The sequence below is a fragment of the Pan paniscus genome, chromosome 11, assembly GCF_029289425.2.
Source record: "Pan paniscus chromosome 11, NHGRI_mPanPan1-v2.0_pri, whole genome shotgun sequence".
NCBI lineage: Eukaryota > Metazoa > Chordata > Mammalia > Primates > Hominidae > Pan > Pan paniscus.
In genome coordinates, this window is record NC_073260.2 from 5,930,968 (window position 1) to 5,956,347 (window position 25,380).

A 25,380-nucleotide genomic window follows, 5' to 3' on the forward strand; every position below is an offset into this window, starting at 1 on the left:
GGAGAGGGGGAAATCAGAGACAGGGAGAGGAAGGGAGAGGCAGAGAAGAGCAACCTACACAGTTTGGGACAAACTAGTATCTGTCTGTTCAGCTTCACCGAATGAGCAGGTCGTACTGAGACACCAACTCCCTCTTCAGTGAGCACACTTCATCCCCCAAAGCCCCAAGTACAGACTCCCCTGCCCAGCGCAAACCCCAAAGCTGATGTAGTCAGCTATTTGGCACTCCCCTCGCCCCAGGTAGCTCAGAATACCCCACCCAGAGGCTCCCAGAATACCCCCGCTCCTGCAAATGAGCCAACCTGCTGGAAATGGGAGGGTCCCCAGCAGCCCAGGAGAAAGCCACAGGCAAGGATTCCGGCCACACAGAGGGGAGGGCATCTTGCCCGGGGGTGACGCTGGTGCATCCTCAGGAGAGCCAGCCCGCGGAGTGGAGCGGAGTGAGAGGGGGCCTTGGTGACTGGGAATCTGGTCAGTATGGAATGGGACAGGCCCGCTCACTGGGCGGGACGATTAGGCAGTGTTTACTCTTGGAAGCTTCCTGCCAGGGCAGGGGCCGTGGCTAGGGTGGGCGGCCTGCAGCTCCTCCTGCTGCAAGCTGGGCCTTGCTCTAAGATGGTTGCAGTTCAGGGTACCCTGCAGCCCAGTCCTGCACACCAGACAGCTCTCCAGATGTGCACGCCCACCCCCTTAGAGGAGGCCTAAGCCATCTAATCCCGAGAAGGGACACTGGACCAGAAACCCACAGACGGGGGTTCACGAGGAATGCCAGGACCTCGGCTGACTCCCTCTCCGGGGTCCCCACTCCCATCTGACAGATGAGAGGCTGTGCCAAAGACATCGTGGTTCTGGCTCAACTCTCCACCTACTCTGTGCCTGTGCCTGATGAGGAGAGTCGCAGAAGCAGGCTGCACGGCACCAGATCTCAGCATCATCACAAACGGCCTGGCAATCCCCTTCATCTCCTGGAAGACTCACTTCACATGCTCCAAACCACTCTTTTACACCCCTTACACCCACATTGCCGCACAAGCTGATGACCAGCAGGGGGATTCACCTTGTCTTTCCACCCCTCAAAGTGCAGCCTCTCTCCTCCTCTGCGATCAGGGAGGGCACACCTACACTTCCTGCCAGGCCGTGGCTCTGGATCCCTTCCCAGCCCTCTCCTCCTGCATCGTTAGTTTCTGTCCCTCTGCTAGAGCCATTCATTCATTCCTTCAGCCAACAAATGTTTCACTGAGCCCCTGAAACAGGCCAGGCTCTGTGCTAGACACCAGGAAAGCAGCCACAAGCCAGGCAGACAGCAGCCTCGGCCTCTCACAGCTTAAATTCTAGGGAAGAGAGCCAGATAGCAAAGTTGCTAGACAGACACATGTTGTATATGTAGTATGTTCAAAGGTGGTAAGTGTTATGGAGAAAAATACAGCAGAATAAAGGAATGGGGGACTGGAGGGAAGGGTGTGCTTTCATGCAGGAAGGTAAGGAGGCTGTTGGAGAAGGCAGCATGCTTAGATGTCGAGATCCTGGTACCTGGCTCACTCCATCAGCATGCATGACTCTCCTGTCTCTTTTTGGTTTTTGTTTGTTTTTTGAGACAGAGTCTTGCTGTGTCACCCAGGCTGGAGTGCAGTGGCACGATCTCGGCTCACTGCAACCTCTGCCACCCAGGTTCAAGTGATTCTCCTGCCTCAGCCTCCCTTGTGGCTGGGATTACAGGCACCCGCCATCACGCCTGGCTAGTTTTTGTATTTTTAGTAGAGGTGGGGTTTCGCCATGTTGGCCAAGCTGGTCTCAAACTCCTGACCTCAGGTGAGCTGACTGCCTCGGCCTCCCAAAGTGCTGGGATTACAGGCATGAGCCACCAAGCCCAGACACTCTGGTGTCTCTTGATTACAATCAACAACCTTCCCTTGACCCACACTGTCCTCCTGCCATAGCCCTGTTTCTGGCTGTCTTTAAGAACTTGGAAACATTATTTTCAGTGGCTATCTCCACTTCCTTGCCTTCAATTCCCACATACCATTGAAATTGATCTTTAAAAGGTCACCAATAACTTTGTGAACCCTGAAAGAGCCAATCCTTCTTGATGGATCCCAAGTTACTAACTGGGCCTAAATTCAAAGCAGGACCTAGCAGCCATTTGCTGACTAGGGTCACACACACATTCTGCGTTCCTGGAAAGCCCCCACTTTCACTTAACTCTGGGACGGTTTCACAGCTATCTGTTCCTGTTTATGCCGCCAGAATCAACCCATCGACTGTTACCTGCATCGACCAATCTGAACTCAGCAAGTATTAACCAATCAGAACTAAGCAAGTGTGCCTTCCTCATTTGCATAAGAGGACCAAAGTGGGAACCTGGGCAGGAAGTTCTCTACAAAAGATGACCTCTTTCTTTGTTCTCTTTGTTCCCTGGAATGCACCTTTGTACAGAAGGCTGCATTGCCCTGGTTTACAAACTGCTGGAACAAAGTTTTTTTCCTTTTTTAAAAAGAAAACCCAGGCCAGGTGTGGTGGCTCATGCCTTTAATCCCAGCACTTTGGGAGGCCGAGGCAGGTGGATCACGAGGCACGCGGATCATGAGGTCAGGAGTTCGAGATCAGCCTGGCCAGCATAGTGAAACCCCGTCTCTTTTCAAAAATACAAAAATTAGGCTAGGTGCGGTGGCTCACGCCTGTAATCCCAACACTTTGGGAGGCTGAGGCGAGAGGATCACCTGATGTCTGGAGATCCATACCAGCCTGGCCAACATGGAGAAACCCCATCTCTACTAAAAGTACAAAATTAGCCGGGCATGGTGGCGCATGCCTGTAATCCCAGCTACTCGGGAGGCTGAGGCAGAAGAATCACTTGAACCCGGGAGGTGGAGGTTGCGGTGAGCCGAGATTGCGCCATTGCACTCCAGCCTGGGCGACAAGAGCATAACTTCGTTTCAAAAAAAAAAAAAAAATTAGCTGGGCATGGTGGCGTGCACCTGTAGTTCCAGCTACTCAGGAGGCTGAGGCAGGAGAATCGCTTGAACCCGGGAGGTGGAGATTGTGGTGAGCCGATATCACGCCACTGCACTCCAGCCTGGGCAGCAGAGCAAGACTCCGTCTCAAAACAAACAAAAAAAAGAAAACCCTTTTCGGTGGACTTGCTGACAATCTCAGTGCCATATCTGGTTCCCATCTCTCTGTCCTTGTCCTTCTCAGCCTCTCAGCAGCATCTGATGTGGTTTATTCTCCCCCTGGATTCTCTAATGCCACTCACATCCGCCTCTCCTTCCACTGCACTGACTGCTCCCCCTCAGCCTCCTCTGCTGCTTCGCCCCTGGAGAGCCCCCAGCACCTGCTATCTGGTCTTAACCCTTCACTCCCTATATTGGTACTCTCTCTTTGGATGAACTAACCCAGGTTCATGTTTCAACACTAATTATGTGCTGACGATTTCCAAATTACATCTCCAGCACTGACCCTTCCCTAAGCTTAGGAATCTTATATCCTGCTGCTGATTAGACGTCTCTCCTTGGTGACTGACGGCCCATTCAAACTCAGCAAGTGTGAAAAGGAGCTCATGGCTCCACCCCCATACTTCACCCTGCTCCCGGCAGACATTTATTGAGATGATAAATGGCCACACCCAGTTGCTCAGACCAAAATCCTAGGAGCCTCACTTCCCTGTTACTCCATCAACCTCTGCCTGTTACGCACGCACATCAAATCTACCCACTCCCGGCCGGGCACGGTGGCTCACACCTGTAATCCCAGCACTTTGGGAGGCTGAGGCGGATGGATCACCGGAGGTCAGGAGTTCAAGACAGGCTGGCCGACATAGCGAAACCCCAGGTCTACTAAAAATACAAAAATTGGCAGAGCGTGGTGGCGTGCACCTATAATCCCAGCTACTCGGGAGGCTGAGGCAGGAGAATCGCTTGAACCCAGGAGGCGGAGGTAAGGGAGGAGACCACCCCTCATATTGTCTTATGCCCAATTTCTGCTTCCACATAAAGAAGTAAAAACTAAAAGGCAGAAATAAAATCCACAGGCAGACAGCCCGGCGCCGCGCCCTGGGCCTGGTTAAAGATCAATCCTTGACCTAACCGGTTATGTTATCTATAGATTTCAGACACTGTATGGAAAAGCATTGTGCAAATCCCTGTCCTGTTCTGTTCCGTTCTGATTACCGGTGCATGCAGCCCCCAGTCACGTACCCCCTGCTTGCTCAATCGATCACGACCTTCTCACACAGACCCCCTTAGGGTTGTAAGCCCTTAAAAGGGACAGGAATTGCTCACTCAGAGAGCTCGGTTTTTGGAGACGTGAGTCTGCCGATGCTCACCACTAAATAAAGCCCTTTCCTTCTACAATTCGGTGTCTGAGGGGTTCTTGTCTGCGGCTTGTCCTGCTACAGAGTGAACTGGCAGGAACTCCTCCCGGTGCCTGGGCCTCAGTTTCCCCACTGTATGTGGAAGATGAGCCGCTGTGAGGCTGAGCAAGGAGCAGCCCAAGGCGGGAAAGGCTCGAGAGTCCAGGACGCAGGCGAGCGACCGAGCCCGGCTCTCACTAGCCCCACCGCCCAGTGCCCCCAGCTCAGCTGCCCCACCGGGTGCTACACACACAGCGGCCCCCAGTTCCCTTCCGGCGTTCGCATCTCTCATCCCCCATCCCGGATCTTGGGGAGGTCCTCGGCTTGCCCCAGTCAAACTCGAGGTCGATGACCCCGGATGCCGCTGGCTAAGGCGGCGGCCCAAGTCCCGTGCGGGCGAACCACCCAGGCTGCGCGGAACCAGAGGCAGGGATCCGGTTTCCAGCCGGTTGTGGAGAGACGAGCGCTTCCGGGGACTGGAGCGTGCGCGCTGAGGTATGCGGAACGCGTGCGCGGTCTCTTCCGGAGTCTTTTCCTGGACGGGGTCCCTGCGGTGGGTGTGTTTCGGCCTGGCCTGGGTAGGCGCTTGTGCTGCCAGGGCGCCGGGCCCGGGTAGGCCGGGGTCTCGGGTGGCCGCCGGCCCAGGCGCTGGACGGCAGCAGGATGGGGAAGGCGAAGGTCCCCGCCTCTAAGCGCGCCCCGAGCAGCCCCGTGGCTAAGCCGGGTCCTGTCAAGACGCTCACTCGGAAGAAAAACAAGAAGAAAAAAAGGTTTTGGAAAAGCAAGGCGCAGGAAGTAAGCAAGAAGCCAGCAAGCGGCCCCGGTGCTGTGGTGCGACCTCCAAAGGCACCAGAAGACTTTTCTCAAAACTGGAAGGCGCTGCAAGAGGTGAGGCTTGAGGGGGCCCGGGCGGAGCGCTGTGCAGCTCATTCCCGCAGAACGCGACGGAGGGACAGACTTGGGTAGCCCCAAAAAGGACCTGTAAAGGCAGATTTGAATCGAAATCTTGTAAACAGCTTTTCACAAGGAAGGTGGCCTGTTGAGGGAGGTCTCGAACTTGTTTGCGTGAAAGAAATTGATGAAATAATTATTTCAAGTACAAAAAAGCAAAGATAAACCCTTGTACCTTTTGCATAATGAACTAACTAGAATGGATTTTACAAAGAGAAATTTAGCTTAAAATCCCGAAACCAGGCCGGGCGCGGGGCCTCACGCCTGTGATCCCAGCACTTTGGGAGGCCGAGGCGGGCAGATCCCCTGAGGTCAAGAGTTCAAGACCAGCCCGGCCAACATGGTGAAACCCCGTGTCTACTAAAAAAGTACAAAAAATATTAGCCGGGCGTGATGGCGCGCGCCGGTAGTCGCAGCTACTCGGGGAGCCTGAGGCAGGAGAATCGCTTGAACCCGGGAGGCAGAGGCAGTAGTAAGCCGAAATCGCGCCACTGCACTCCAGGCTGGGCGACAGAGCGAGACTCCATCTCAAACAACAACAACGAAAGAACACACTGGTCTGTGTAGCCAGACAGGGAGAAAGAAGATTCCTGTGTAGAAGTGAAAAGCAGATAGCAGACGTGATGGGGTTCTAGCGACACTTATGGTCTTGAAGTAAATACTAATTGAGCTCCTAAAAATGTGCACTCTGCCATGTGCTCTATGCCGTGTGTGTTGCAATCCCCACAATAAGACTGTGAGGTGGACACTTTCATCATCTCTATTGTACAGATGAGGAAATAGGCTGGAAAAGTTTAAATAGATCATCTAAGATTGCGGCTGGGAACCAGGTGGCTGACTCTGGAGTCCATGCTTTTAAGGCTGTGTTGTACCTGCTGTCTCCCTAGTGACCTGCACTTCTGTAGAGGTTGCCTGCTCTCTCCCAGACACTCTTCCACGTGCGTCACTCATACATTCTTACCACATCCCTTGGAGCTCCCTTGGAGCTACCTACTGTTAGGATCATAGCTCACTGCTGCCTGGGATCCAGTGATTCTCCTGCCTCAGCCTCCCGAGTAGCCCACACGTGTAATCCCAGCACTTTGGGAGGCCCAGGCAGGAGGATCACTTGAGCTCAGGAGTTCAAGTCCAGCCTGGGCAACATGGTGAGATTCCATCTCTAAATAAAAGTAAAAAGTAGTTTTTTTAAAAAAGAAATGTGATCCCCAGTGGTGGAGATGGGGCCCATAGGAGGTATTGGGTCATGGGGGTAGATCCCTCATGAATGACTTGGTGCCCTCCCCTCAGTAATGAGTAAGTTCTCACTCTGCTGGTTCATTTGAGAGCTGGTTGTTTAAAAAGAGCCTAGCACCTTTTTTGCTTGCTCTCTCGCCACGCAACACACCTGCTCCCCCTTCACCTTACACCATGATGGGAAGCTTCCTGCGGCCTCACCAGAAGCAGATGCTGGCACCATGCTTCTTGTACAACCTGCAAAACCATGAGCTACATAAACGTTTTTTCTTTATAAATTACCAAACACAGGTACTCCTTTATAGCAGTGCACAATGAACTAATACAGATGGGGTTTCACTTTGTTGCCCAGGCTGGTCTTCAACTCCTGACCTCAAGCAATCCTCCCACCTCAGCCTCCCCGAGCGCTTCTTGAACCTCCTAATACTCTGCACCGTATCTCAGTGCAGACATTCCTGTCTTAACACACAGGACCAGTCAAATTCCCGTGGGCAGCCCCAGGGTTCTGTGGGATTTCTTGAACACCAACTCTTCTTCCTTCTCCCAAGAAAGAAAAGCAAAATAAGTGAATGGAAGGGATGTGTGCTATAGGGAAACTTTGGAGTGTTTTCTAATTCATCCAAGAAAGTCAGCCCTTCAGTTCTTTACCTATCACAGAACAGGTAAGTAGCACCCGCCTCATCATCGCACTGTGGTGGCGCCCACTCCCACTGGGGATTTGAACACAGGGAGGAAGCTGGGCTCTAAGACTACAGGAGTCTCTGCTTGGGTGACAGCTAAGGTGTGGCTGCCAGCAGTTCTTCAGCCACTCCAGTTTGACAGAAGCTTTTCTTTTCATTTATGACACCCCCCACCTTCCTGAGACCTTCACAGCAGTAGCAAACCAGGGAATCTTGTTAAAAAAAAGTGATTTCTGTGTAGCAGGATGTTGGCCCAAGCTGTGAGGGAAGTTAACTCCAAAATTCTTTCTAGATAAGCTGAAAAGGGAAGTGGTCTGTGGTGTCCAGCCACTCAACAGGTACCCAAGGTGTAGAATGAGTTTGACATTTTGTATGCATGAAGGAGCAGGTGCAAAATGCATTATAATAAGATAAGCAAAGAAACAGCATTTCACCACAAGTGACCCATGAGAATGAAAAAGAGCTTTTTCCAAACCGTTTGAAAATGAATTTCAGTGATGCGGATGGGAATTGTATAGATGTGTTTGGTGTATATGTGTGTATATACATACACACGTAAGTTTTTTCAATCTGCTGTGTGTAATTTCCAAATTCAAATGCAGCATGTATTTTATTTTGGGTCCCAGTGGCTGCTGAAACAAAAATCTCAGGCCCCAGAAAAGCCTCTTGTCATCTCTCAGATGGGTTCCAAAAAGAAGCCCAAAATTATCCAGCAAAACAAAAAAGAGACCTCGCCTCAAGTGAAGGGAGAGGAGATGCCGGCAGGAAAAGACCAGGAGGCCAGCAGGGGCTCTGTTCCTTCACGTTCCAAGATGGACAGGAAGGCGCCAGTACCTCGCACCAAGGCCAGTGGAGCAGAGCACAATAAGAAAGGAACCAAGGAAAGGACAGATGGTGATATTGTTCCAGAACGAGGGGACATCGAGCATAAGAAGCGGAAAGCTAAGGAGGCAGCCCCGGCCCCACCCACCGAGTAAGTGTGGGCCACCTCACCACTGAGAACCGAGGCACAGCGACTTCACCAAGGCCTGTCTCCTTATGGAGGCTGGTGGCCTCACCGCAATCTCTCCATCACTTTACCCTGATGTCGTCTGTTCCTTTGTTTACTCGCTGTTACTTGTTTTCCCCTAGAGTGTGCGCATGATAAGGCAGGGCCTGCTTCTTCCGAGCGTTGAGCAGAGCTCAGCATTTAGTGGGTGCCAGTACACGTGTGTGGAAGGAAAGCGTGCTGAAGCCAGAAAGACCCGAGTATGAGGCCTGTCCCTGCTTCTCGCCAGTTGGGTGGTTTGGGGCAACTTTCTGACGTCCTCTGTGCCTTGTGGTAGTCATGGTGGCGTCACAAGGAGATTGTGAGGTTGGCACTCTTGGCTCAGTGCCTGGTGATTACTTCAACCCTGTGATGGAGCCAGGTGTGGTGGCTGTTGCCTGTGGTCCCAGCTTCTTGGGAGGCCAAGGTGGGAGGATCACTTGATCCCAGGAGGTTGAGGCTGCAGTGAGCTGTGATTGCACTACTGCCTCCAGCCCGGGCGACGGAGCAAGACTCTCAAAAAAACAAGTGAAAAGAATAAACCCTGTGCTGGCCACCCACGTGGGGTGGACCGGGAGGGAGTCAGTGGCCTTCTCTAACGGTTCAGCTGGAGGTGACGTGTTCATAAGTCACAGCTGGCTTCATGTTGCCTGGGTGTTCAGGACACAGTCACTGATGGCTGAGGAATGAGCCATTTGGGGGCCTCCCTGTGTTGTGCTAGGCAGGCTGTCTGGGATAGAGTTCAGTGAGGCGGGCCCGCTCCTCCCTCTTGAGGCTTATTGTCAAGTGCAGTAGACTGTAAACTGCAGCTGTTGCTTAAGTGTGGTCAGGATAAATCTAGTGAGGAGAAGGTATTGGGCGCCTGGAACAAGAGGGACGTGTCCATTCAGTGGGGCCGGGAATGGCTTTTCTAAGGAAATGACATTTAACCTTAGCCCAAGAGACAGATTCCCCAGGCAGGTGTTATGTGCCTGTGTGAGCATCCGAGTACGGAGGGCAAGGGGTTCTGTGTTTCCATCTTATAGGCATTCTGTCTGTCTGTTTCCTAAGTGTTCGATAATGAACGTGTTACCTTCATAATTAAAATGTTAGCACTCATTACACTTGGGTGGTGGGTTATATGTTTCTGTTTTATATTCTTTGTGTTTGTCTGTGTTCCTAAATCTTGAATAATGAGTGTATTTTCTAATTAAAAAGAAAAGAGATGAGGCCAGGCGCTGTGACTCACACCTGTAATCCCAGCTCTTTGGGAGGCCGAGGCAGGTGGATCACTTGAGGTCAGGAGTTCAAGACCAGCCTGGCCAACATGACGAAACCCCGTATCTACTGAAAATACAAAAAATTAGCCAGGCGTGGTAGTGGGCGCCTGTAAAATCCCAGCTACTAGGGAGGCTGAGACAAGAGAATCACTTGAACCTGGGAGGCAAAGGTTGCAGTGAGCCAAGATCGTGCCACCGCACTCCAGGTTGGGTGACCCAGTGAGACTCCATCTCAAAAAAAAAAGGAAAATGCCAAGATGATCAAAATAGCAGAAGCAGCAGGGCCAGCAGTTGGGGTGTCTGGGGCCAGCCTGTGGGAGAGGCAGGCTGTGCCATCGCTCCACTCACCTGCACAGTCAGCCCCACAGCCCCACCCCACCAGTTGCACTAGGGTCTTCTGGTGATCAGCCTGTTATCTTTGCCTTTTAGGGAAGACATCTGGTTTGACGACGTGGACCCAGCGGATATCGAAGCTGCCATAGGTCCAGAGGCGGCCAAGATAGCGAGGAAACAGTTGGGTCAGAGCGAGGGCAGTGTCAGCCTCAGCCTCGTGAAAGAGCAGGCCTTCGGCGGGTACGCTGGTCTCAGGGAGTGGGGTCTGCTGGGGAGGCTTAGCCGTGGAGGGCGGGGCTTCTTCAAGGAAGAGGATGCTTTCCTCTCCCTGAGGTGAATGAAGCAAGCACCTCCCAGGGTCCTGCTAAGAACCAGGACCACACAGAGCTTGTCACGTGGGTGCAAATGAGTGAGGGGCAGAGAGCTTTTCTCTGCCGACACTTAGTCCATGGATCCCTGGGGCTCTGACCTGGAGCCCTGTGGCCTGCCGTGTTTATTAAACTACAGCCTTTGGTTACCCTTCAGCCTGACAAGAGCCTTAGCCTTGGACTGTGAGATGGTGGGCGTGGGCCCTAAGGGGGAGGAGAGCGTGGCCGCCCGTGTGTCCATCGTGAACCAGTATGGGAAGTGCGTTTATGACAAGTACGTCAAACCAACCGAGCCCGTGACGGACTATAGGACAGCGGTCAGTGGGATTCGGCCTGAGAACCTCAAGCAGGGTATGTCATCCACAGCTCAGGGACTTAGAAGGGAAAGTAGTAACTGGATTCGTTTTCTCCGTTTTGTTCCCTTTTCTGTCTGAGACCGCTCACTGCAGCTGGTTTCGATGCGTCTTGTCTCCTTTTGGGGCGATGGGTTTTAAAATACAAAAGGCATCCTTAGACGGCTTTACACCCATTTATGCCTTGCACTTCATTGCCTCCTGTCCGCTGACTTCAAGACCAGGCCAGTAGCTGGGCACGGTGGCTCATGCCTGTAGTCCCAGCTACTCAGGAGGCTGAGGAGGGAGGATTGCTTGAACCCAGGAGTTCAAGTCCAGCCTGGACAACATAGCGAGACCTCATTTCTAAAAAAAATTATTATTTTTTTTTGAGATGGAGTTTTGCTCTTGTTGCCCAGGCTGAAGTGCAATGACACAATCTCGGCTCACTGCAACCTCCGCCTCCTGGGTTCAAGCGATTCTCCTGCCTCAGCCTCCCGAGTAGCTGGGATTACAGGCATACGCCACCACACCCGACTAATTTTGTATTTTAAGTAGAGACAGGGTTTCTCCACATTGGTCAGGCTGGTCTCGAACTCCCGAACTCAGGTGATCCGCCTGCCTCCGCCTCCCAAAGTGCTGGAATTACAGGCATGACCCACTGCACCTGGCCTTCTAAAAAATATTTTTAAAAAATGAGCTGGTCCCACTTGGCTCGGGCCACCCTTGGTCTAATCAGCCCTGTTCGGGGGGTACAAGTGGGGTTGGTGGTGGGGTGGTCCCCAGAAGCAGGCAAGGCTGCCTCTGGAGCCCAGGGCCTAGGGCAACACATCTCTGCCCATTTTTGTGGGGGCAGTTTTGTTTTTATTTCCATTTGGGAAATTGTCAAGTAAATCATGAGGTTGAATAGGCAGAACCGCGCTGCCAGGCGGCTCTAAAAGTTTCTCAGTGCCTACACTCAACATATGCTCTCCTCCAGCCGTGAGCCGACTTTGCAGACTGTGTGGAGCACTTTATTCCTCTCCTCAGAGGTGGTTCTCGCAGCCACCCCTGCCAGGGGCCCACAAGGCACTTCTCCCAGGGGGGTGGGTGGATGTGGTGGCTTCGAGTCACCCTCTGTAGTGGCATTGCAGGCCTGACCATTTGTCTTAGGTCTGACCAGGGGTAGGAGCGGGGCTGCCTCCTCACAGAATGATGGTGATGTGTGTGTTGCAAAAAACCGCTTCTTTGTGTTGATTTTCCAGGAGAAGAGCTTGAAGTTGTTCAGAAGGAAGTGGCAGAGATGCTGAAGGGCAGAATTCTAGTGGGGCACGCTCTGCATAATGACCTAAAGGTACTGGGCTCTCTCCTGGGGACTCAGCCTGCCCCTGCTCCGTGGGTGTTACACTCACGCCCTTGCTGTGTTGGGGAGTTTTAACAATGTGTGGGTTTGTGCTCTATGTTGGGAATACTTTGGTAATAATATCAGATACCGCGTGCTGAGTTCTTACTGTGTTTTAGGAGCCATGCCAGGCTCTTGTTTTGAGAGCCCCCAGCGAAACTGGGGTACCCATACCAGAGCAGCTGGCAACCCCGCCCTAATGAGAAATGAAGGTGCTGATACCCCTTTTACCTGGAGGAAGGCCTAATGTCCCGTTGTCCCATCCGTGACCAGGGTCCCTCCATAGGAAACAAGTTTATCCTGGCAGATGCCCTGTGGCCCATGTTCAGGTTACGCTTGCCTAACCATCACCCTGGCCCTGGGAGCTTGCCTTTGCCTCCTTCCTGGCGTCCCCGAGGAAAAGCCCGCCTGGGGCAGCCCCTGGTTCTTCAGATGGAAAGTGCAAATTCAGACACCACCACCGTGGGAAACAAGTTCAAAGACATATACAGACCCTGGGCAGGGAAGGCGTCATGGGTGGGGAGGGCAGCCTGCCATCTCCTGGTCACCCGAGGCAGGAATGAAGAGTCAGGCAGAGCGAGTACGTGTGTATTTACAGGAGAACAGGGTGGGGGTCACTTTGAGTTTATGGGCAAATGCCTGGATGTTGGTTTAAAGGACACAGTGGGAACAGCGGGGAGGCCAGTCTGCTAGATGGGAGAGACACTTAAGTTGTCACCTCTGCCCACCGGCTTGAAGCACTTGGGTGTGGTGAGGAACTTGAAGCCGTTCAGAAGGAAGTGGCAGAGATGCTAATGTTCAGGCAGCAGCCTTTGCTATGGTGCTCCCGTCACGGCACTGTAGAGATCCCTTGAATCCATTGAAGATGCCGGAGGTGTTCATGCTTGTTTACAGAGGGTGAAACTGAGGTGAGAACCCCCCGGGCAGTGTCCTCACAGAAAGGTCTTCTGTGTGCTCCTGCTGTACCCCCTCAGAGACTGCTGCCGTGGGGACTCGTCCTTCCCTCCTGACTCTGACTCCATCCCTGGCACCTTGTGCAGCACATGTTCAAGTCTTTCTTGAAGATGATGATGCTAAGGACCAGACACAGTGGCTTATGCCTGTAATCGCAGCTTTTTGGGAGGCTGAGGCTGGAGGATTGCTTGAGGCCGGGAGTTAGAGACCAGCCTGAGTAACACAGGGGAGACCCCATCTCTATAAAAAATTTTAAAATTAGCCAGGTGTGGTGGCGTGTGCCTGTTGTCCCAGCTACTCAGGAGACTGGGGTAGGAGGATCAGTTGAGCCCAGGAGGTTAAGGCTGCAGTGAGCCATGATTACCCTATAGCACTGCAGCCCAGGTGACAGAGTGAGATCCTATCAAAAAACAAAACAAAACAAAAAATTGCATGCTAAGATTGCAAGATGAGCTGTTAAAATGTGTTATTTGCAACTTCCTGATGTGCAGAACCAACTCAAAATACAAGTATAATATAGGAATAAGTTGGTTGCTGGTTAACTGTTGACTGTTTTTCTCCTACTTCCTTGATTTCAAGATTTTGTTTTTATTGTCTCTGACTGTTGGGCATCAGCTTAAGTCAGTGCGATAAATTTCCTTCTGGAGTTGAAATTCATATCAGTGCCTTGTTTCCGTGTGTGTGACACACTTGGATTCCCTACAAGATGTTATTTGCAGGGCAGCCGCGTTGGCTCACACCTGTAATCCCAGCACTTTGGGAGGCCGAGGCGGGTGGATCACCTGAGGTCAGGAGTTCGAGACCAGCCTGGCCAACATGGCAAAACCCTGTCTCTACTAAAAAATACAAAAATTCGCCAGGCATGGTGGCGGGCACTTGTAATCCCAGCTACTCGGGAGGCTGAGGCAGGAGAATCACTTGAAACCTGGGGTCGGAGGTTGCAGTCAGCAAAGATTGAGCCACTGCATTCCAGCCTGGGTGACAGAGCAAGACTCCGTCACACACACACACACACACACACACACACACACACACACACTCAAAGATGTTACTTGCAAAAGGTGGCGGGGGGAGGGGGTTCTGCTACTACAAACCAAAAATGAAAATGATTATCATTATATTTTATTTTTCTAGGTACTGTTTCTTGATCATCCAAAAAAGAAGATTCGGGACACACAGAAATATAAACCTTTCAAGAGTCAAGTAAAGGTACTTAGAATGAGTGTGACTCAAAATACTGTATTTCTGTTTTGCTGGTCACTTCATTGTTTCTGGTCACTGGTGGCTGACTTGTTGGTTAAAGGGTTTTTGTTTTTCCTTTTAACCTTTAAAACTAGAAGGAATGTTTAAAAATAGAGTTCTGCTAATTGCTGACCTTAAAAATGATTGCAACGGAGGGCAAGTTATTTCCACTCTAACCTCTGAAACAGGGTCACTGACTAAGGGCCTGGTACCACTGTCGTATCTGCTCTAGAGAGTGCCAAGGGCAGAGCCGTTCTTCATCCTTTTTTTTTTTTTAGACAGGGTCTTGCTCTGTCACCCAGGCTGGAGTGCAATGGCATAATCTCGGCTCACTGTAACTGCCACCTCCCAGGCTCAGGCAATCCTTCCACCTTAGCCTCTGAAGTAGCTGGGACCGCAGGCATATGCCACCACCCCTGGCTAATTTTTTTATTTTTATTTTTTTAGAGATAGGGTCTTGCTGTGTTGCCCTGGCTGTTCTCAAACTCCTGGGTTCAAGTGATCTGCCCTCCTTGGCCTCCTAAGTGCTGAGATTACAGGTGTGAGCCACCATGCCTGGCCAGAGCTGTGCCTCTTGAAATAAGCAGGGAGGCCTCAAGATGGGAGATGGGGATGCTGACTCCTCCCCTGGCCCTCTCCCTTTATTGGCTGATAGGGGTGTATCACCAGCCCATCATGCTATAAATGGCAGCTGGTGGCTACCACCCTAAGTGCCATGAGCACCTCTCCACTGAGAGGCAGACTGTAGGTCGCTTGGGTGAGGTTCAGTAGCCAACCGCTCCCTGCTTGGTGGGGTGACCCTCTTTGGGCCGAGCCTGCAGAGGCCCCCACCCGCCTCTTCCCCCTTTGCAGAGTGGAAGGCCGTCTCTGAGACTACTTTCAGAGAAGATCCTTGGGCTCCAGGTCCAGCAGGCGGAGCACTGTTCAGTAAGTGTGTCCTGTGGGGTAGTTCATGGGGTTTGGGGCGGTTTCCCACCTGGAACCAGACATGAGTCACCTGACACAGACATGGGGGAGGTGGGGCTTGGGCACCTACTTATCCTACGAGGCTATTGGTCAAAAAAAAAAAATGGCAGAGCAGAGTTACGGAATTTTGGTTAAATTCTAAATATGCACATTTAACGAATTTAACACTTAACACAAAAGTACTGCATTCTCGTTATTTGGAGAAAAAGTTGCCAAATAATTACAAAGGGTTCCCCCACCCCCGCAGCCCTCCAGCCCTGCCCTGCCCGGCCCCGCTGAGCAGCTGGCTCTGCCTCTGTGGAGCAGTCACCCCCTGCCAACGTGGCCTCAGTGCTTTGGGCCCTTTTTGCCCATCTGCTTGGTCCTTGTGCCCCTGTGCCCAGCGCCCAACCTGCCATCACCCTGCACTCAGAGACCTAAAAAGGCAGCGTGTTTGTTGCTTCTCCTCTTTGGGTTTCCCTTTCTTCTCCTGGGAGGGGTGTCTGAGTCACAGAAGTGTGGGGACCATCAGGTCGTTGCTCCCTCTGCTTCTCTTGTGTCCTCCCTCCCCGTCCTGGTGACATCTCGTGGCCAGGTCCATGTCTCACTCAGTACATCTGTAGCAGAGTGGCTAGTGGGAGGGCTCAGTCATTGTGGGGTTGACTGTGGGCTGCGGCTATGCCTCGTCACCTGCTGGGATGTTTCGTGTCGTCTAGATTCAGGATGCCCAGGCAGCAATGAGGCTGTACGTCATGGTGAAGAAGGAGTGGGAGAGCATGGCCCGAGACAGGCGCCCCCTGCTGACTGCTCCAGACCACTGCAGTGACGACGCCTAGCAGTCCTGCCCTGCTGCTGCTGCTGCCCCGCTACAGAGGCAATGTGACCAGTCACAGGGACAGATCACATCTCCCCAGAGTGGCAACTCTGGTGAAACCTTTTCAGAATCATGGCAGAGGGGCGTGGCGTGGTGCTACTGAGAAGGTCCTCCTTCCTCTTGACTTTGTGGTCTGAAACCTGGTCTTACTGTCCATGTGTGTTTGGGCCCGGATGGTCAGGGTGGGGAGCAGGGACTGCCATGGGCACGCCTGGCCACGCTTTACCGACTGCTGACCCCCTGGGCAAGGTGAGGTTGGGGCCTGTGGGCCGCCAGTCCATACGGTGCTGTCACCGCCCATCTTTGGTGACACCCTGGGGTGAGGTGCTCAGCACCTTCCTCTCGAGGAGCCACATTTTCCTCCTTTGTGTTAGGGGACATAACAAGCTCTGCTGGGCTTGAGGGACCCAGACCAGGTGTCTGCAGTCAGCTCCTGAGACACAGCTGGCCGGCACAACAGGTGTTACATCAGGGGTTTCCTGTGGCCGTTTGGACTTTGAGCATTTATCTAAATTAAATTGGCCCAGGGTTGGCTGGTGGGTCACCCAGCAGAGGCTTCTCCCCATAGCACGAGGATGTGTTGCCTGGGCACGGTGACTGCGGTTATTCCTGGAGGTCGGCAGACATGCCAACCTTGGGCTATTTGAGCTGGAGAAGCTATGTGATGCTAGCCGGTGGCTTTCTGGGCTAGGCCCCAGTTTGAGGCTCCCCTGGGAACTAGAGTCAGGAACAGCCAGTGGCACCGACAAGGGGACGGAGTCCAAGGCGTTATTGGACCACCTGACAGCTGGACAGAAAAGGGGCAGACACACCAAGGATGCGATTTAAAATAAATGCAGATGTTTACTTGGAATGGAGCCTGTGGAGGCTCAGTGTTGACTCTCATCTAGAATGGTCTGGAAGGACTGCTCTGTCCAGGGGCGAGGTCTATAGAGACTGCAGAATTAAGTATCCCACTGGCCAGTCACAGCCTCTTGCCAGAAATGATTAAGGCAGAAACTGGCCTTGGGCCTCTTTATTAGTCACCTAAGAGGAGTGTGAGGTGCGCATTCTGGTGCTGGATGACCCTTCCCCCCACCCCAAGGGAAACAGTGGCCCATGGAAAGGAAGGACAGGGAGAGGGCACACGTGGAGGGAGGGGCCTGTGGGGTATCTGTCTTCTCCCCCGCATCAGGGCTGAGCTGCTTCCCCACCCAGGGGGCTGGGAGAGGTGGCTGCCTCCAGCCTCAAGAGCACTTTTTCCGCGTAAGAAACCAGTTCCTGGAAGGAGGAAGCAGGCAAGTCAGTTTTCGTGGACAGTCCCCGGGTCCAGGAGCAGTTACTCATGTGACTCAATCCAGCAGTCATGGACAGGAAACTCTTTGGAGAGGTCTGATTACCCCTCCCGTTTAAGATTGATTTTGGCCTAGTCATAGAGATGGGATAATAGGCAGGCAGGAGAGCAGTCTTGAAAACTGTACATGTGGAGATCAAGGTCAGTTCCATACAAACATCTATTCCAGTCCCCCAGACGTGGTGCACCCCAGCTGGGGGCTTCCACCTGGAGGGAGGCCTGGTTTGCTGAAGGCGCTGCTGTCACTCACCAGGCTGGAGGTGAAGCGCTCCTTGATCTCCTGGAGCAGGGCCTTCATACTACTGGACACTAGCTCCGGCAGGATCTCCTCTGCAGGTGGAGCAAGAAGGTCCTGAGGCCAGAGCCCTTCCTGTGCCCCTTGCCAGGAGCCCCAGAAGGATGAGAGTGGGTCGCATTCCCCCTTGGGCTTGGCATGCACAGAGCCACCTTGCAGTTCCGGAGCCCCAAGCGTCACCCTCAGCCAGGACAACCCCTGGTGCTCAGAAGATGCCAAATGAGTGGGAAGTTTAAGTGGGCCGAGAAGTGGGGTTGAGCCCACCTTCCGTGTGCTCCTTCCCTGTCAGTTATAGGGGGAGCGGGGCACCCCTGACCGCTGGGCTCTAGGGAGTGTGAGGCGAGAAAGGGTTCTCACCATAGGAAGCCAGGTGGACCAGCAGCATGCCCACGTTCTCCACCACCTCCGGGTCGTCCCTGTGGAGCTGGTAGGTCTCCTTGATGAGGCTGAGGCCACTGCCGCCCTCCTCCTGCACCACCACCTTGAAGGCCGCCAGTTCTGGGGGATGGGTGGGAGTGGGTTCATTCCCTGCTTTCCCCTGAAAGGGAAGAGCCTTCTGCCCAGGACGGGATGGGACCCCAGAGCTCACACAGGGGCCTGGGACAGGACAAGAGACGGGACCCAGGAGGCCCCGTCAGCTTGGGCGGACCAGTAGGCTGGCATGACCTGAACAGGACCATGCAAGAACAGAGGAGGCAGCCCCCCCAGAGCCAAAGGGGTCGTTGTCACTCTGGGGAAGATTAGGTAGTACAGAGGTCAAGACCATGAGGCCGGAGTTGCCAGGCACCAGCTGGTGTCTTTGCCAGGCCCAGGATGCTCTCCGAAGGACTGTGCTGTGGGCCGAGCGTCGGTTGTGCTGTGCTCAGCGCTGGGCCCAGCCTGTCTAGCTGAGTAACAGGCAGGGTTTGTGTTGTGGGGAATTGGAGACACTGTTTCCAGAGCTGTTTTGACTGTTTTGATCAGTCACGGTGTGCCTGCATGTTAGGAAACCTGTGCAGATGTGATGTGTTTATGGACAGAGAGAGGGTCACAGGGTAGCATAACGCAGAGACGAGTTTATAAAGTGTGTGTGAAAGTCTTGATGGTGATTTCTGGATGACTGGACTTTAGATAGTTTTTAATTTCTTTTCCTTTTTGATTTGTTGCTTCTGTTTTTTGGCTTGTGGCACCTGGCAGATGTAACTGATGGGGGCTGATTCTTGCCCCCACCTCTAGGTGGCAGCCTCGTCCTGTCCCCAGGCTCACCTGACACCTTCACCAGGCTGGCCAGTCCCCGGTAGGCATTGTTCACCAGCAGGGCTCTGTCCTGGCACAGCCGGATGCTTTGCAGGAGCAGCGCCACCACTTGTTCAAACTGCTGCTCCTTGATGCAGCCTGCAGAAAGGGGCCGGGCTGCCTTGTGCCTGCTGTGCCGCGAGGCCCACCCCTCCCAGCCCCAGGGGCCCAGGGCGCCCACCCAGCTCACCCAGCAGGGACAGCAGCCAGAAGACTCCACAGCTGGCTTCCGCCATTTCCCCATCCGCAGGGTAGGTGGCCAACACCTGGCTGATGAGGTCCGGGACCTTCTCCAAGGGGGCCTTGTTCACAATGATACCTGGAACAAGGACAGGGATGGAAAGGGACACCCAGGCCTTGGGTGTGTGCAGGGGGGCCTTCCCATCCCCCATCTGCTGCCTTCCTCCAGCTAACGACAACAGCAGAAATGGGGTGGGAAAGGTCAACTGTCCTCAGAGACGGGTGCAGGGGTTAGCCCAGGAGAGGCTTGGAGAATCCCACACTTTGGGTGCTGGCAGGGTTCTTGGGTTTCCCGGGCTTTCCGTGGTTTGGAGCTCTCTTTTTCCTGGGGTGCTGGAGTGCCAAGATGGGGTCTAGAGGAGGGGAAGCAGCACAGGCCAGGGGGCCCCCTACTGTGAATCAAAAATCAAAACAAACAGGGCATCCAGCACCACCGCTGCCCTCTGGAACCAGGACTGCCTGGAAAATCCCAGGACGTTTCCCTGGGCAGGAGGCACTTAAAACTGAGGGGTCTGCCCACTGGGCAAGAAGTCCTGAAGCCCGGTCTCTGCCAGAAGGCCTTTCCTCCCCTGCCTTTTCTCTCTCTGCTCCTTGATTTTCTTCTGTTGGAGTTGGAAGCTCTCAGAAGAGCCTTTCCCGGACTATGGCTGTTGTGTCAGGGACAGGACATGGAGGTCCTCGAAGGCTCTCAGGGGCAGTTAGGGAGGGGCTGGGGGAGGGCTGCCAGCCCCGGTGGGACAGCAGGAGGAGGGCCCCTCACCGTCCAGCAGGAGGGCCCAGAGCAGGCCCAGGCCGCTGGCGCAGACGTCCCTGCTTTCGAGGGAGCTGTTGAGGTGCTCCAGGATGTGCTCCAGCAGCCCGGCGTTCTGCAGCTCGTCTGACAGTGACTCTGACTCTGTGGGTGAGCCAGAATGAGGGCCCCAGGGCCCCTCCCTCCAGGAAGCCTTCCTGCCTCTGTTGTCCTTGGGCACTGCAGTCCCATTTGACCTGCGACCCTAGGTGCCTGCTCTGGGCCAAGTCGTGTGCACTCAACGGAGCCCTGAACAGGAGGATGTGGGACTGGCCCCAGAGGAGTCTGTCCATCTCGTGGGCCACCAGTCCCAATAGCTGCCATCCCACTACCAGGCTGGGTCTGACCTCTGTAGCTTCCCATCCAGGGGGCCTGACCCTGCCTCCTGGGCTCACAGAGCCAGCCTATGCCTTCCAGGATGGAACCATGACGGGGCCCTATCCCGGTAGGATGAACTGACATCCATTTTGCCTGATGGTTCCAGTTGACATCTATTCCTAGTGCCTCCTTTCACTCCCCAAAGTGAGATCAGCCATGTATGATCAGTTATCCAGTCTGTGCAGTAAAGAGGGTGCTGGGGCCCAGCCCCCAGCCCTGAACCCTGCTGCATGGACTCCTGGCAACTGTCCTTAGGCTCTCTCGAGGCCCAGCTTCCTGTTGGGGAGAACAGTGCCCACCCGATTTGTGGGTGAAGGTGTGAGCACTCTGTATGGCCCTCTCCTTCCCACAGTCCTGGCTGGCGGCTTCGGAAGCCCACTGGGCCCTATGGAATGGAGACACACAGGGCATTTGACCCCCAGCCTCCCAGAAGGGGCAGGAAGTGTGGGAAAGAGATGTCATTGGTGTGAAGCCCACAGCTGCGCCTAGCATGTCTGTAGAGGGAACCAGTGACTTCAAGAGTGGAAGCTTGTCATCAAGATGGAAAAGGATGCGACCAGCATTTGGGGTGGCCGAATGAAGATGGCCAAATGCCGCCGTGCATCTCAGGAGGAGGCCCAGCACTGTCCTGTCCAACCCACCTATACCCCAAACCAACCCTTCCAAGACCCCTGGGAAGGGCTGTCCTGGAGCATGGGTGGGGCAGGAGGTGGCTGGCAGACACACCCTGGGTTGTGGTGATGGCTAGCAGGCTGTAGACCATGACAAGAAGTGGCTCCTCCTCGGGGTGGCTCTGAAGAGCACTCAGCAGGGTGGAGGTGATGGCTTGGTTGCAGGGAGTCTTGGCTTCTGGGTGGTGCACCAGTGCTGCTCAAGCCAGAGGAAGACACCTGGGGTAAGCCCCACAGCTCGGGCATGGGGCCAGACACACAAGGCTCACAGGCTGGGGGATAGCATCTCCACTTTGCATGAAGGAAACCAGGGTCTGCCTTGTTCTGACCCAGAGCAGGCCTCCATGAATCCCTGCGGCCTAATGGAGTGAAGGACCAGAAGGGAGCCCTGCCCGGCCAGGCCACGCATCCTGGTCCCTGGGAGCCGGTCAGGCAGCACTGAACACAATTTCAACATTGCATGGAACTCCAAACTTCAACAGTGAAACTAGAAAGGTGGCCGGGCGCGGTGGCTCATGCCTATAATCCCAGCACTTTGGGAGGAGCACGATGTCAGGAGTTCAAGACCAGCCTGACTAACATGGTGAAACCCGTCTCTACTAAAAATACAGAAATTAGCCGGGCGTGGTGGTGGGTGCCTGTAGTCCCAGCTACTCAGGAGGCTGAGGCAGGAGAATCGCTTGAACCCGGGAGGTGGAGGTTGCATTGAGCCGAGAGTGCGCCACTGCACTCGCCTGGGTGACGAGCAAAACTCCATCTCAAAAAAAAAAAAAAAAAGTAACTAAATACTTCTTGTTTCAAAAAAAATCATCAAAGCTAATTCAACTCTTAACAACCCGTGTCTCTCATAGGAGGCTCAATCTCTCAGCTCCAACCTCTTCCATCAGGACAGTGAAATGAACTCAGCACTGCCCTCCTACCAGCCCTCTTCAGAGGACACAACCCATCCTCCCTGAGGGTCACTCCAGAGGACCTCGTGTCCAGCTCCTCGCTTCATAGCTGGGAAACTGGCAGGAGCATCAGGAACTTGTCCAGGGCCACGGAGCAGGCAAAAGGCAGGCCTGGGTGGGATCCGCGTCTCCAAGCTCCTGGCCTGTGCCCTCTCTGCTATGCAGGATGGGGTCTGATGGGCACAGGATGGCATGGACTCTCCAGTGGTTAGATGCCAACCAGGTGGCGGGGGTGGAGCTAGGCCACTAGGAGTGTCTCCTGGCCTGGCCCTGGCATCCACCTTGGCCTAGAAGGTGCAGCAGCAGGGAGCAGGGCATGGCTTCCCCTAACCCACCCGGCCTGGTGCCCACCTTGGCCCAGGAGGCACAGCTGCAGGAAGCAGCGCACAGCCTCCCCGACCCCCTCTGGCCTGGTTTGGCACCCACCTTGGCCCAGGAGGTGCAGCAGCAGGGAGCAGGCACACAGCTGGACATCGAGGACCCTGTCATGTAGCTGCATGGTCGTGACCACCACCTCCACCAGCTCCGGGGGCCACGGCAGACCTGGCAGGGCGGGCGGCACAGGGGAGACTCATTTTGGGCCAGATCGGGGGCATATAGACCCAACCAGGGCCCCCAGAGGCTGGTAGGAGCCTGCAGGGCCCTAGGTGGGTGAATAGAAGGGGGAAGGACAATGAGGATTAGCGCTAGGTCCATGGAGTGCATGCCATGTCTGCCACGGGCGTCCTGCTCTGTGCTGCCCACAGCCCTGTGAAGTGGCCCCTCCCAAGGCTGCCCTCCATATGCAGATGAGGAACCTGGGGTCAGCAGGATGAAAGCACCTGCTCTTCAGCAGTTTGAACCTAGCCAGTCTACTCCAGAGCCCTTGGCTGCAACTGCCCTAAGGGTGGACGTGGGTGGGTGGGCTCCATCCACCCTGCCACTGTGCCAGAAACTGTTGTGGGCTGGGGACTGGGTGAGGGGCAGTGGCCAGGCAGCCATCCCTCCACTCTAGGCTCATGAGAGCAACAAGGATGAAGTCCTGGCACCTGGAGTGTGGAGCGAAGCAAGACCCCCCCTCCCTTTTTTTTTTTTTTTTTTGAGACAGAGTCTCACTCTGTCGCCTAGGCCGTTGTGCAGTGGCATCATCTCCGGTCACTGCAGCCTCCGCCTCCCGGGTTCAAGTGATTCTCCTGCCTCAGCCTCCTGCGTAGCTGAGATTACAGGCTTGTGCCACCACGTCCGGCTAATTTTTGTATTTTTAGTAGAGACAGGGTTTCACCATGTCTGGCCAGGCTCGTCTTGAACTCCTGACCTCAAGTGATCTGCCCACCTCGGCCCCTCCCAAAGTGCTGGGATTACAGGCATGAGCCACCGTGCTGGGCTGCAAGCCCATTTCTAAGCAAGGCGTGGAGGGAGGTGTGGCTCTGGGTGGTGGGAAAGACCTACCCTTTGGGATGGGGCCCAACAGCTTCCCTAGTTTCCCCAGGGAGGCAAAGTCTCTCTTCCCAGGGACTCTGTCCTGGTCACAGCTGAGCTACAAAAGGGGTCAAAGAGGAGGAGGGGAGGGAGGGAATGGTAAATTAGGCCCATATGAGGCCTCTGCTACCAACTCGAAGGCCAGGGCTGGGCCTTGTCACCTCTGAGGCCTGAGCCACTGCAACAAACCTCAGTGGATTCCTAATCCAGGTCTGATGGATAGACGGATAGATGAGTGGATGGATGGATGGATGGATGGATATGTGAAGGTAATGTTGAGGCAGGTGAAAAAGGTTGAATGGGAAGATTTTATGAAAGCATGTTTTGGCACAAATGTTTTAAAAATTGGCCGAGCACGGTGTCTCACGCCTGTAATCCCAACACTTTGGAAGGCCAAGACAGGCAGATCACTTGAGATCAGGCGTTTGAGACCAGCCTGGCCAACATGGTGAAACCCCCTCTCTAATAAAAATATGAAAAATTAGCTGGGTGTGGTGGCACACACCTGTAGTCCCAGCTACTTGGGAGGCAGAAGCAGGAGAATCACTTGAACCCGGGAGGCGGAGGTTGCAGTGAGCTGAGATCGCACCACTGCACTCCATCCTGGGGGACAGAGCGAGACCCTGTCTCAAAAACAAACAAACAAAAACAAAAAAAACCCCTGCTTTTCCCAACACTCTCCATGAATGAGCAGTAACAATCTTTTTGGGTTTGGTTTTGTTTTCTGAGACAGGGTCTTCTAGGCTGGAGTGCGGTGGTGCAAGCGTAGCTCACTATAGCCTCGATTCCCTGGGCTCAAGCAATCCTCCTGCCTCAGCCTCCTGAGTAGCTAGGATAACAGACATGTGTCACCACACCTGGCTAATTTTTTATTTTTTGTAGAAATGGGCTCTCCCTTTGTTGCCCAGGCTGGTCTCAAATCCCTGGGCTCAAGCAGTCCTCCCGCCTTGGCTTCTCAAGGTGCTGGGATTACAGGCGTGAGCTACTGGGTCAGGCCATGCATTCTTAATAGATGGGCAAGTTGTATCTATGAAAATTTAAAGTATTCACACTCTTGAACATCTAGGAATCTGTGCTACAGAAACAAGCGCACAGATACATACACACCAGGGTGTCCATTCTAGTATCATTCATAATAGTGGAAACTGAGAAACAACTCAGATACCCCTCATAGGGACAGTGGGGTAGATGGGATGTCTGTGGCTCCATTAAAATCATGTGAGGGCTGCCACACCACCCATTCCCCTTCTCTGCTGTCTTCCCCAAGCAGATAGCAGACAACGGGACTCTTCTGGGGACACATGCACGCCTCCACGCTGCACTAAAGCACTGGCGAGGAGAGCCTGGGGTGAGGGCCAGCCTCAGCTCCCCACAGGCCGGACCATAGCTTCTGCCCCTAGGGGAGCAGCTGGGAAAGGGGTGCAGGGTGGGGCCTACCTAGCTGATCTGCAGGCATTTTCAGAAGCCTCTTCATGGCCCTGAGCTGGACTTCGGGCCAGCCAGAGAATTTCTGCATGACCTCTGCAGGGACAGGAAGGCAGGGGAGGGACCTTTCTGAGGACCAGGGCCTCGGGGCTCTGTCTCTGGGCACCACACTGCGCTGGCTGCTGTGTGTGCATCCCCTCCTCAGATCCACAGGTTCAGGATGAGAGGGAGGGGCTGTTACCATCCCCACTTTACAGATGAGGCCACTGAGACCAAGCGACTTTTCCTTAATAGAACCCAAGTCTCTGTCTTGGAGCACACAGATGATGGAGCGCACTTCTGCTCATCCTGGGCACATAGAAGCACGCAGGAAGGAAGTGGTGCTGTGTGAGGAAGATGTCCTGGGACCACTGTGTGCCACCCAGGCTGTGGAAGCAAAAGCAGAGGGTTGTGGGAGGCGTGGGCAGTGACTAGGCCATTGAGCTACATAGAGGATTTGTGTAGCAGGAGCGGAGGGAAAACGGGGGCCAGGCTATGGAGAGGAACTTTGTGTTATAGGTAGTTGGGAGCTATGGAGGATATTTGAGCAGAGCGGTGTCCTGGGCAGTGTGTAGGGATGGATGGAGGGAAACTGTTCC

General features: G+C 54.1%; 3 protein-coding genes across 12 annotated transcripts in view; 1 reads left to right on the forward strand and 2 right to left on the reverse strand.

The window, feature by feature from the left end:
* The window catches only part of ADAMTS13 (ADAM metallopeptidase with thrombospondin type 1 motif 13), a 41,198-nt gene extending 36,929 nt beyond the window's left edge, over nt 1–4,269 (reverse strand). Inside the window, exon 1 of one of the 4 annotated variants that reach the window (XM_034929413.3) lies at nt 4,194–4,269. Coding sequence is in view for 3 of the 4 variants with exons in the window: in XM_055117499.2 (XP_054973474.1) it covers nt 303–407 (105 nt within the window). In the remaining variant the exon portion in view is untranslated. Of the gene's footprint in view, nt 1–302; nt 1,718–4,193 lie in introns of those variants that run through there. The other 3 variants (XM_055117499.2, XM_034929410.3, XM_034929411.3) reach the window with 3 other exon arrangements.
* A 557-nt stretch (nt 4,270–4,826) lies between these two features.
* Nucleotides 4,827–16,780, forward strand: REXO4 (REX4 homolog, 3'-5' exonuclease). 3 transcript variants are annotated; one of them, XM_003822429.4, is made up of 8 exons: nt 5,012–5,236; nt 7,839–8,185; nt 9,928–10,071; nt 10,357–10,550; nt 11,776–11,864; nt 14,001–14,075; nt 14,961–15,035; nt 15,770–16,780. In XM_003822429.4, exons 1-8 carry the CDS (start codon nt 5,012–5,014, stop codon nt 15,887–15,889), a joined length of 1,269 nt encoding a protein of 422 aa, XP_003822477.1. In that variant the 3' UTR covers nt 15,890–16,780. The 3 variants fall into 3 exon arrangements, with proteins under 3 accessions (XP_063449944.1, XP_008974275.1, XP_003822477.1); XM_063593874.1 differs by having other exon boundaries at nt 4,827–5,236; nt 14,961–16,780; XM_008976027.4 differs by lacking the exons at nt 9,928–10,071; nt 10,357–10,550 and having other exon boundaries at nt 4,863–5,236; nt 8,017–8,185.
* The window catches only part of STKLD1 (serine/threonine kinase like domain containing 1), a 29,307-nt gene continuing 20,673 nt past the window's right edge, over nt 16,747–25,380 (reverse strand). The window contains exons 11-19 of one of the 5 annotated variants that reach the window (XM_055117502.2): nt 24,755–24,838; nt 22,286–22,402; nt 20,965–21,105; nt 19,831–19,965; nt 19,021–19,149; nt 18,801–18,929; nt 17,913–18,053; nt 17,511–17,590; nt 16,747–17,332 (exon numbers count right to left, since the gene is read on the reverse strand). In XM_055117502.2, coding sequence (XP_054973477.1) covers nt 17,303–17,332; nt 17,511–17,590; nt 17,913–18,053; nt 18,801–18,929; nt 19,021–19,149; nt 19,831–19,965; nt 20,965–21,105; nt 22,286–22,402; nt 24,755–24,838 — 986 coding nt within the window. In that variant the 3' untranslated portion in view covers nt 16,747–17,302. Of the gene's footprint in view, nt 17,591–17,912; nt 18,054–18,800; nt 18,930–19,020; nt 19,150–19,830; nt 19,966–20,964; nt 21,106–22,285; nt 22,403–24,754; nt 24,839–25,380 lie in introns of all 5 variants that reach the window. The other 4 variants (XM_055117501.2, XM_055117504.2, XM_003822422.5 and 1 more) reach the window with 4 other exon arrangements.

What these genes read in the sequence shown, in the direction of transcription:
- REXO4 (XM_063593874.1), top strand. Translation starts at nt 5,012, where the DNA reads ATGGGGAAGGCGAAGGTCCCCGCCTCTAAGCGCGCCCCGAGCAGCCCC. An exon ending in ACTGGAAGGCGCTGCAAGAG is followed by an intron (nt 5,237 to 7,838) that starts GTGAGGCTTGAG and finishes TTTGGGTCCCAG; the next exon opens with TGGCTGCTGAAACAAAAATC. An exon ending in AAAGAGCAGGCCTTCGGCGG is followed by an intron (nt 10,072 to 10,356) that starts GTACGCTGGTCT and finishes GTTACCCTTCAG; the next exon opens with CCTGACAAGAGCCTTAGCCT.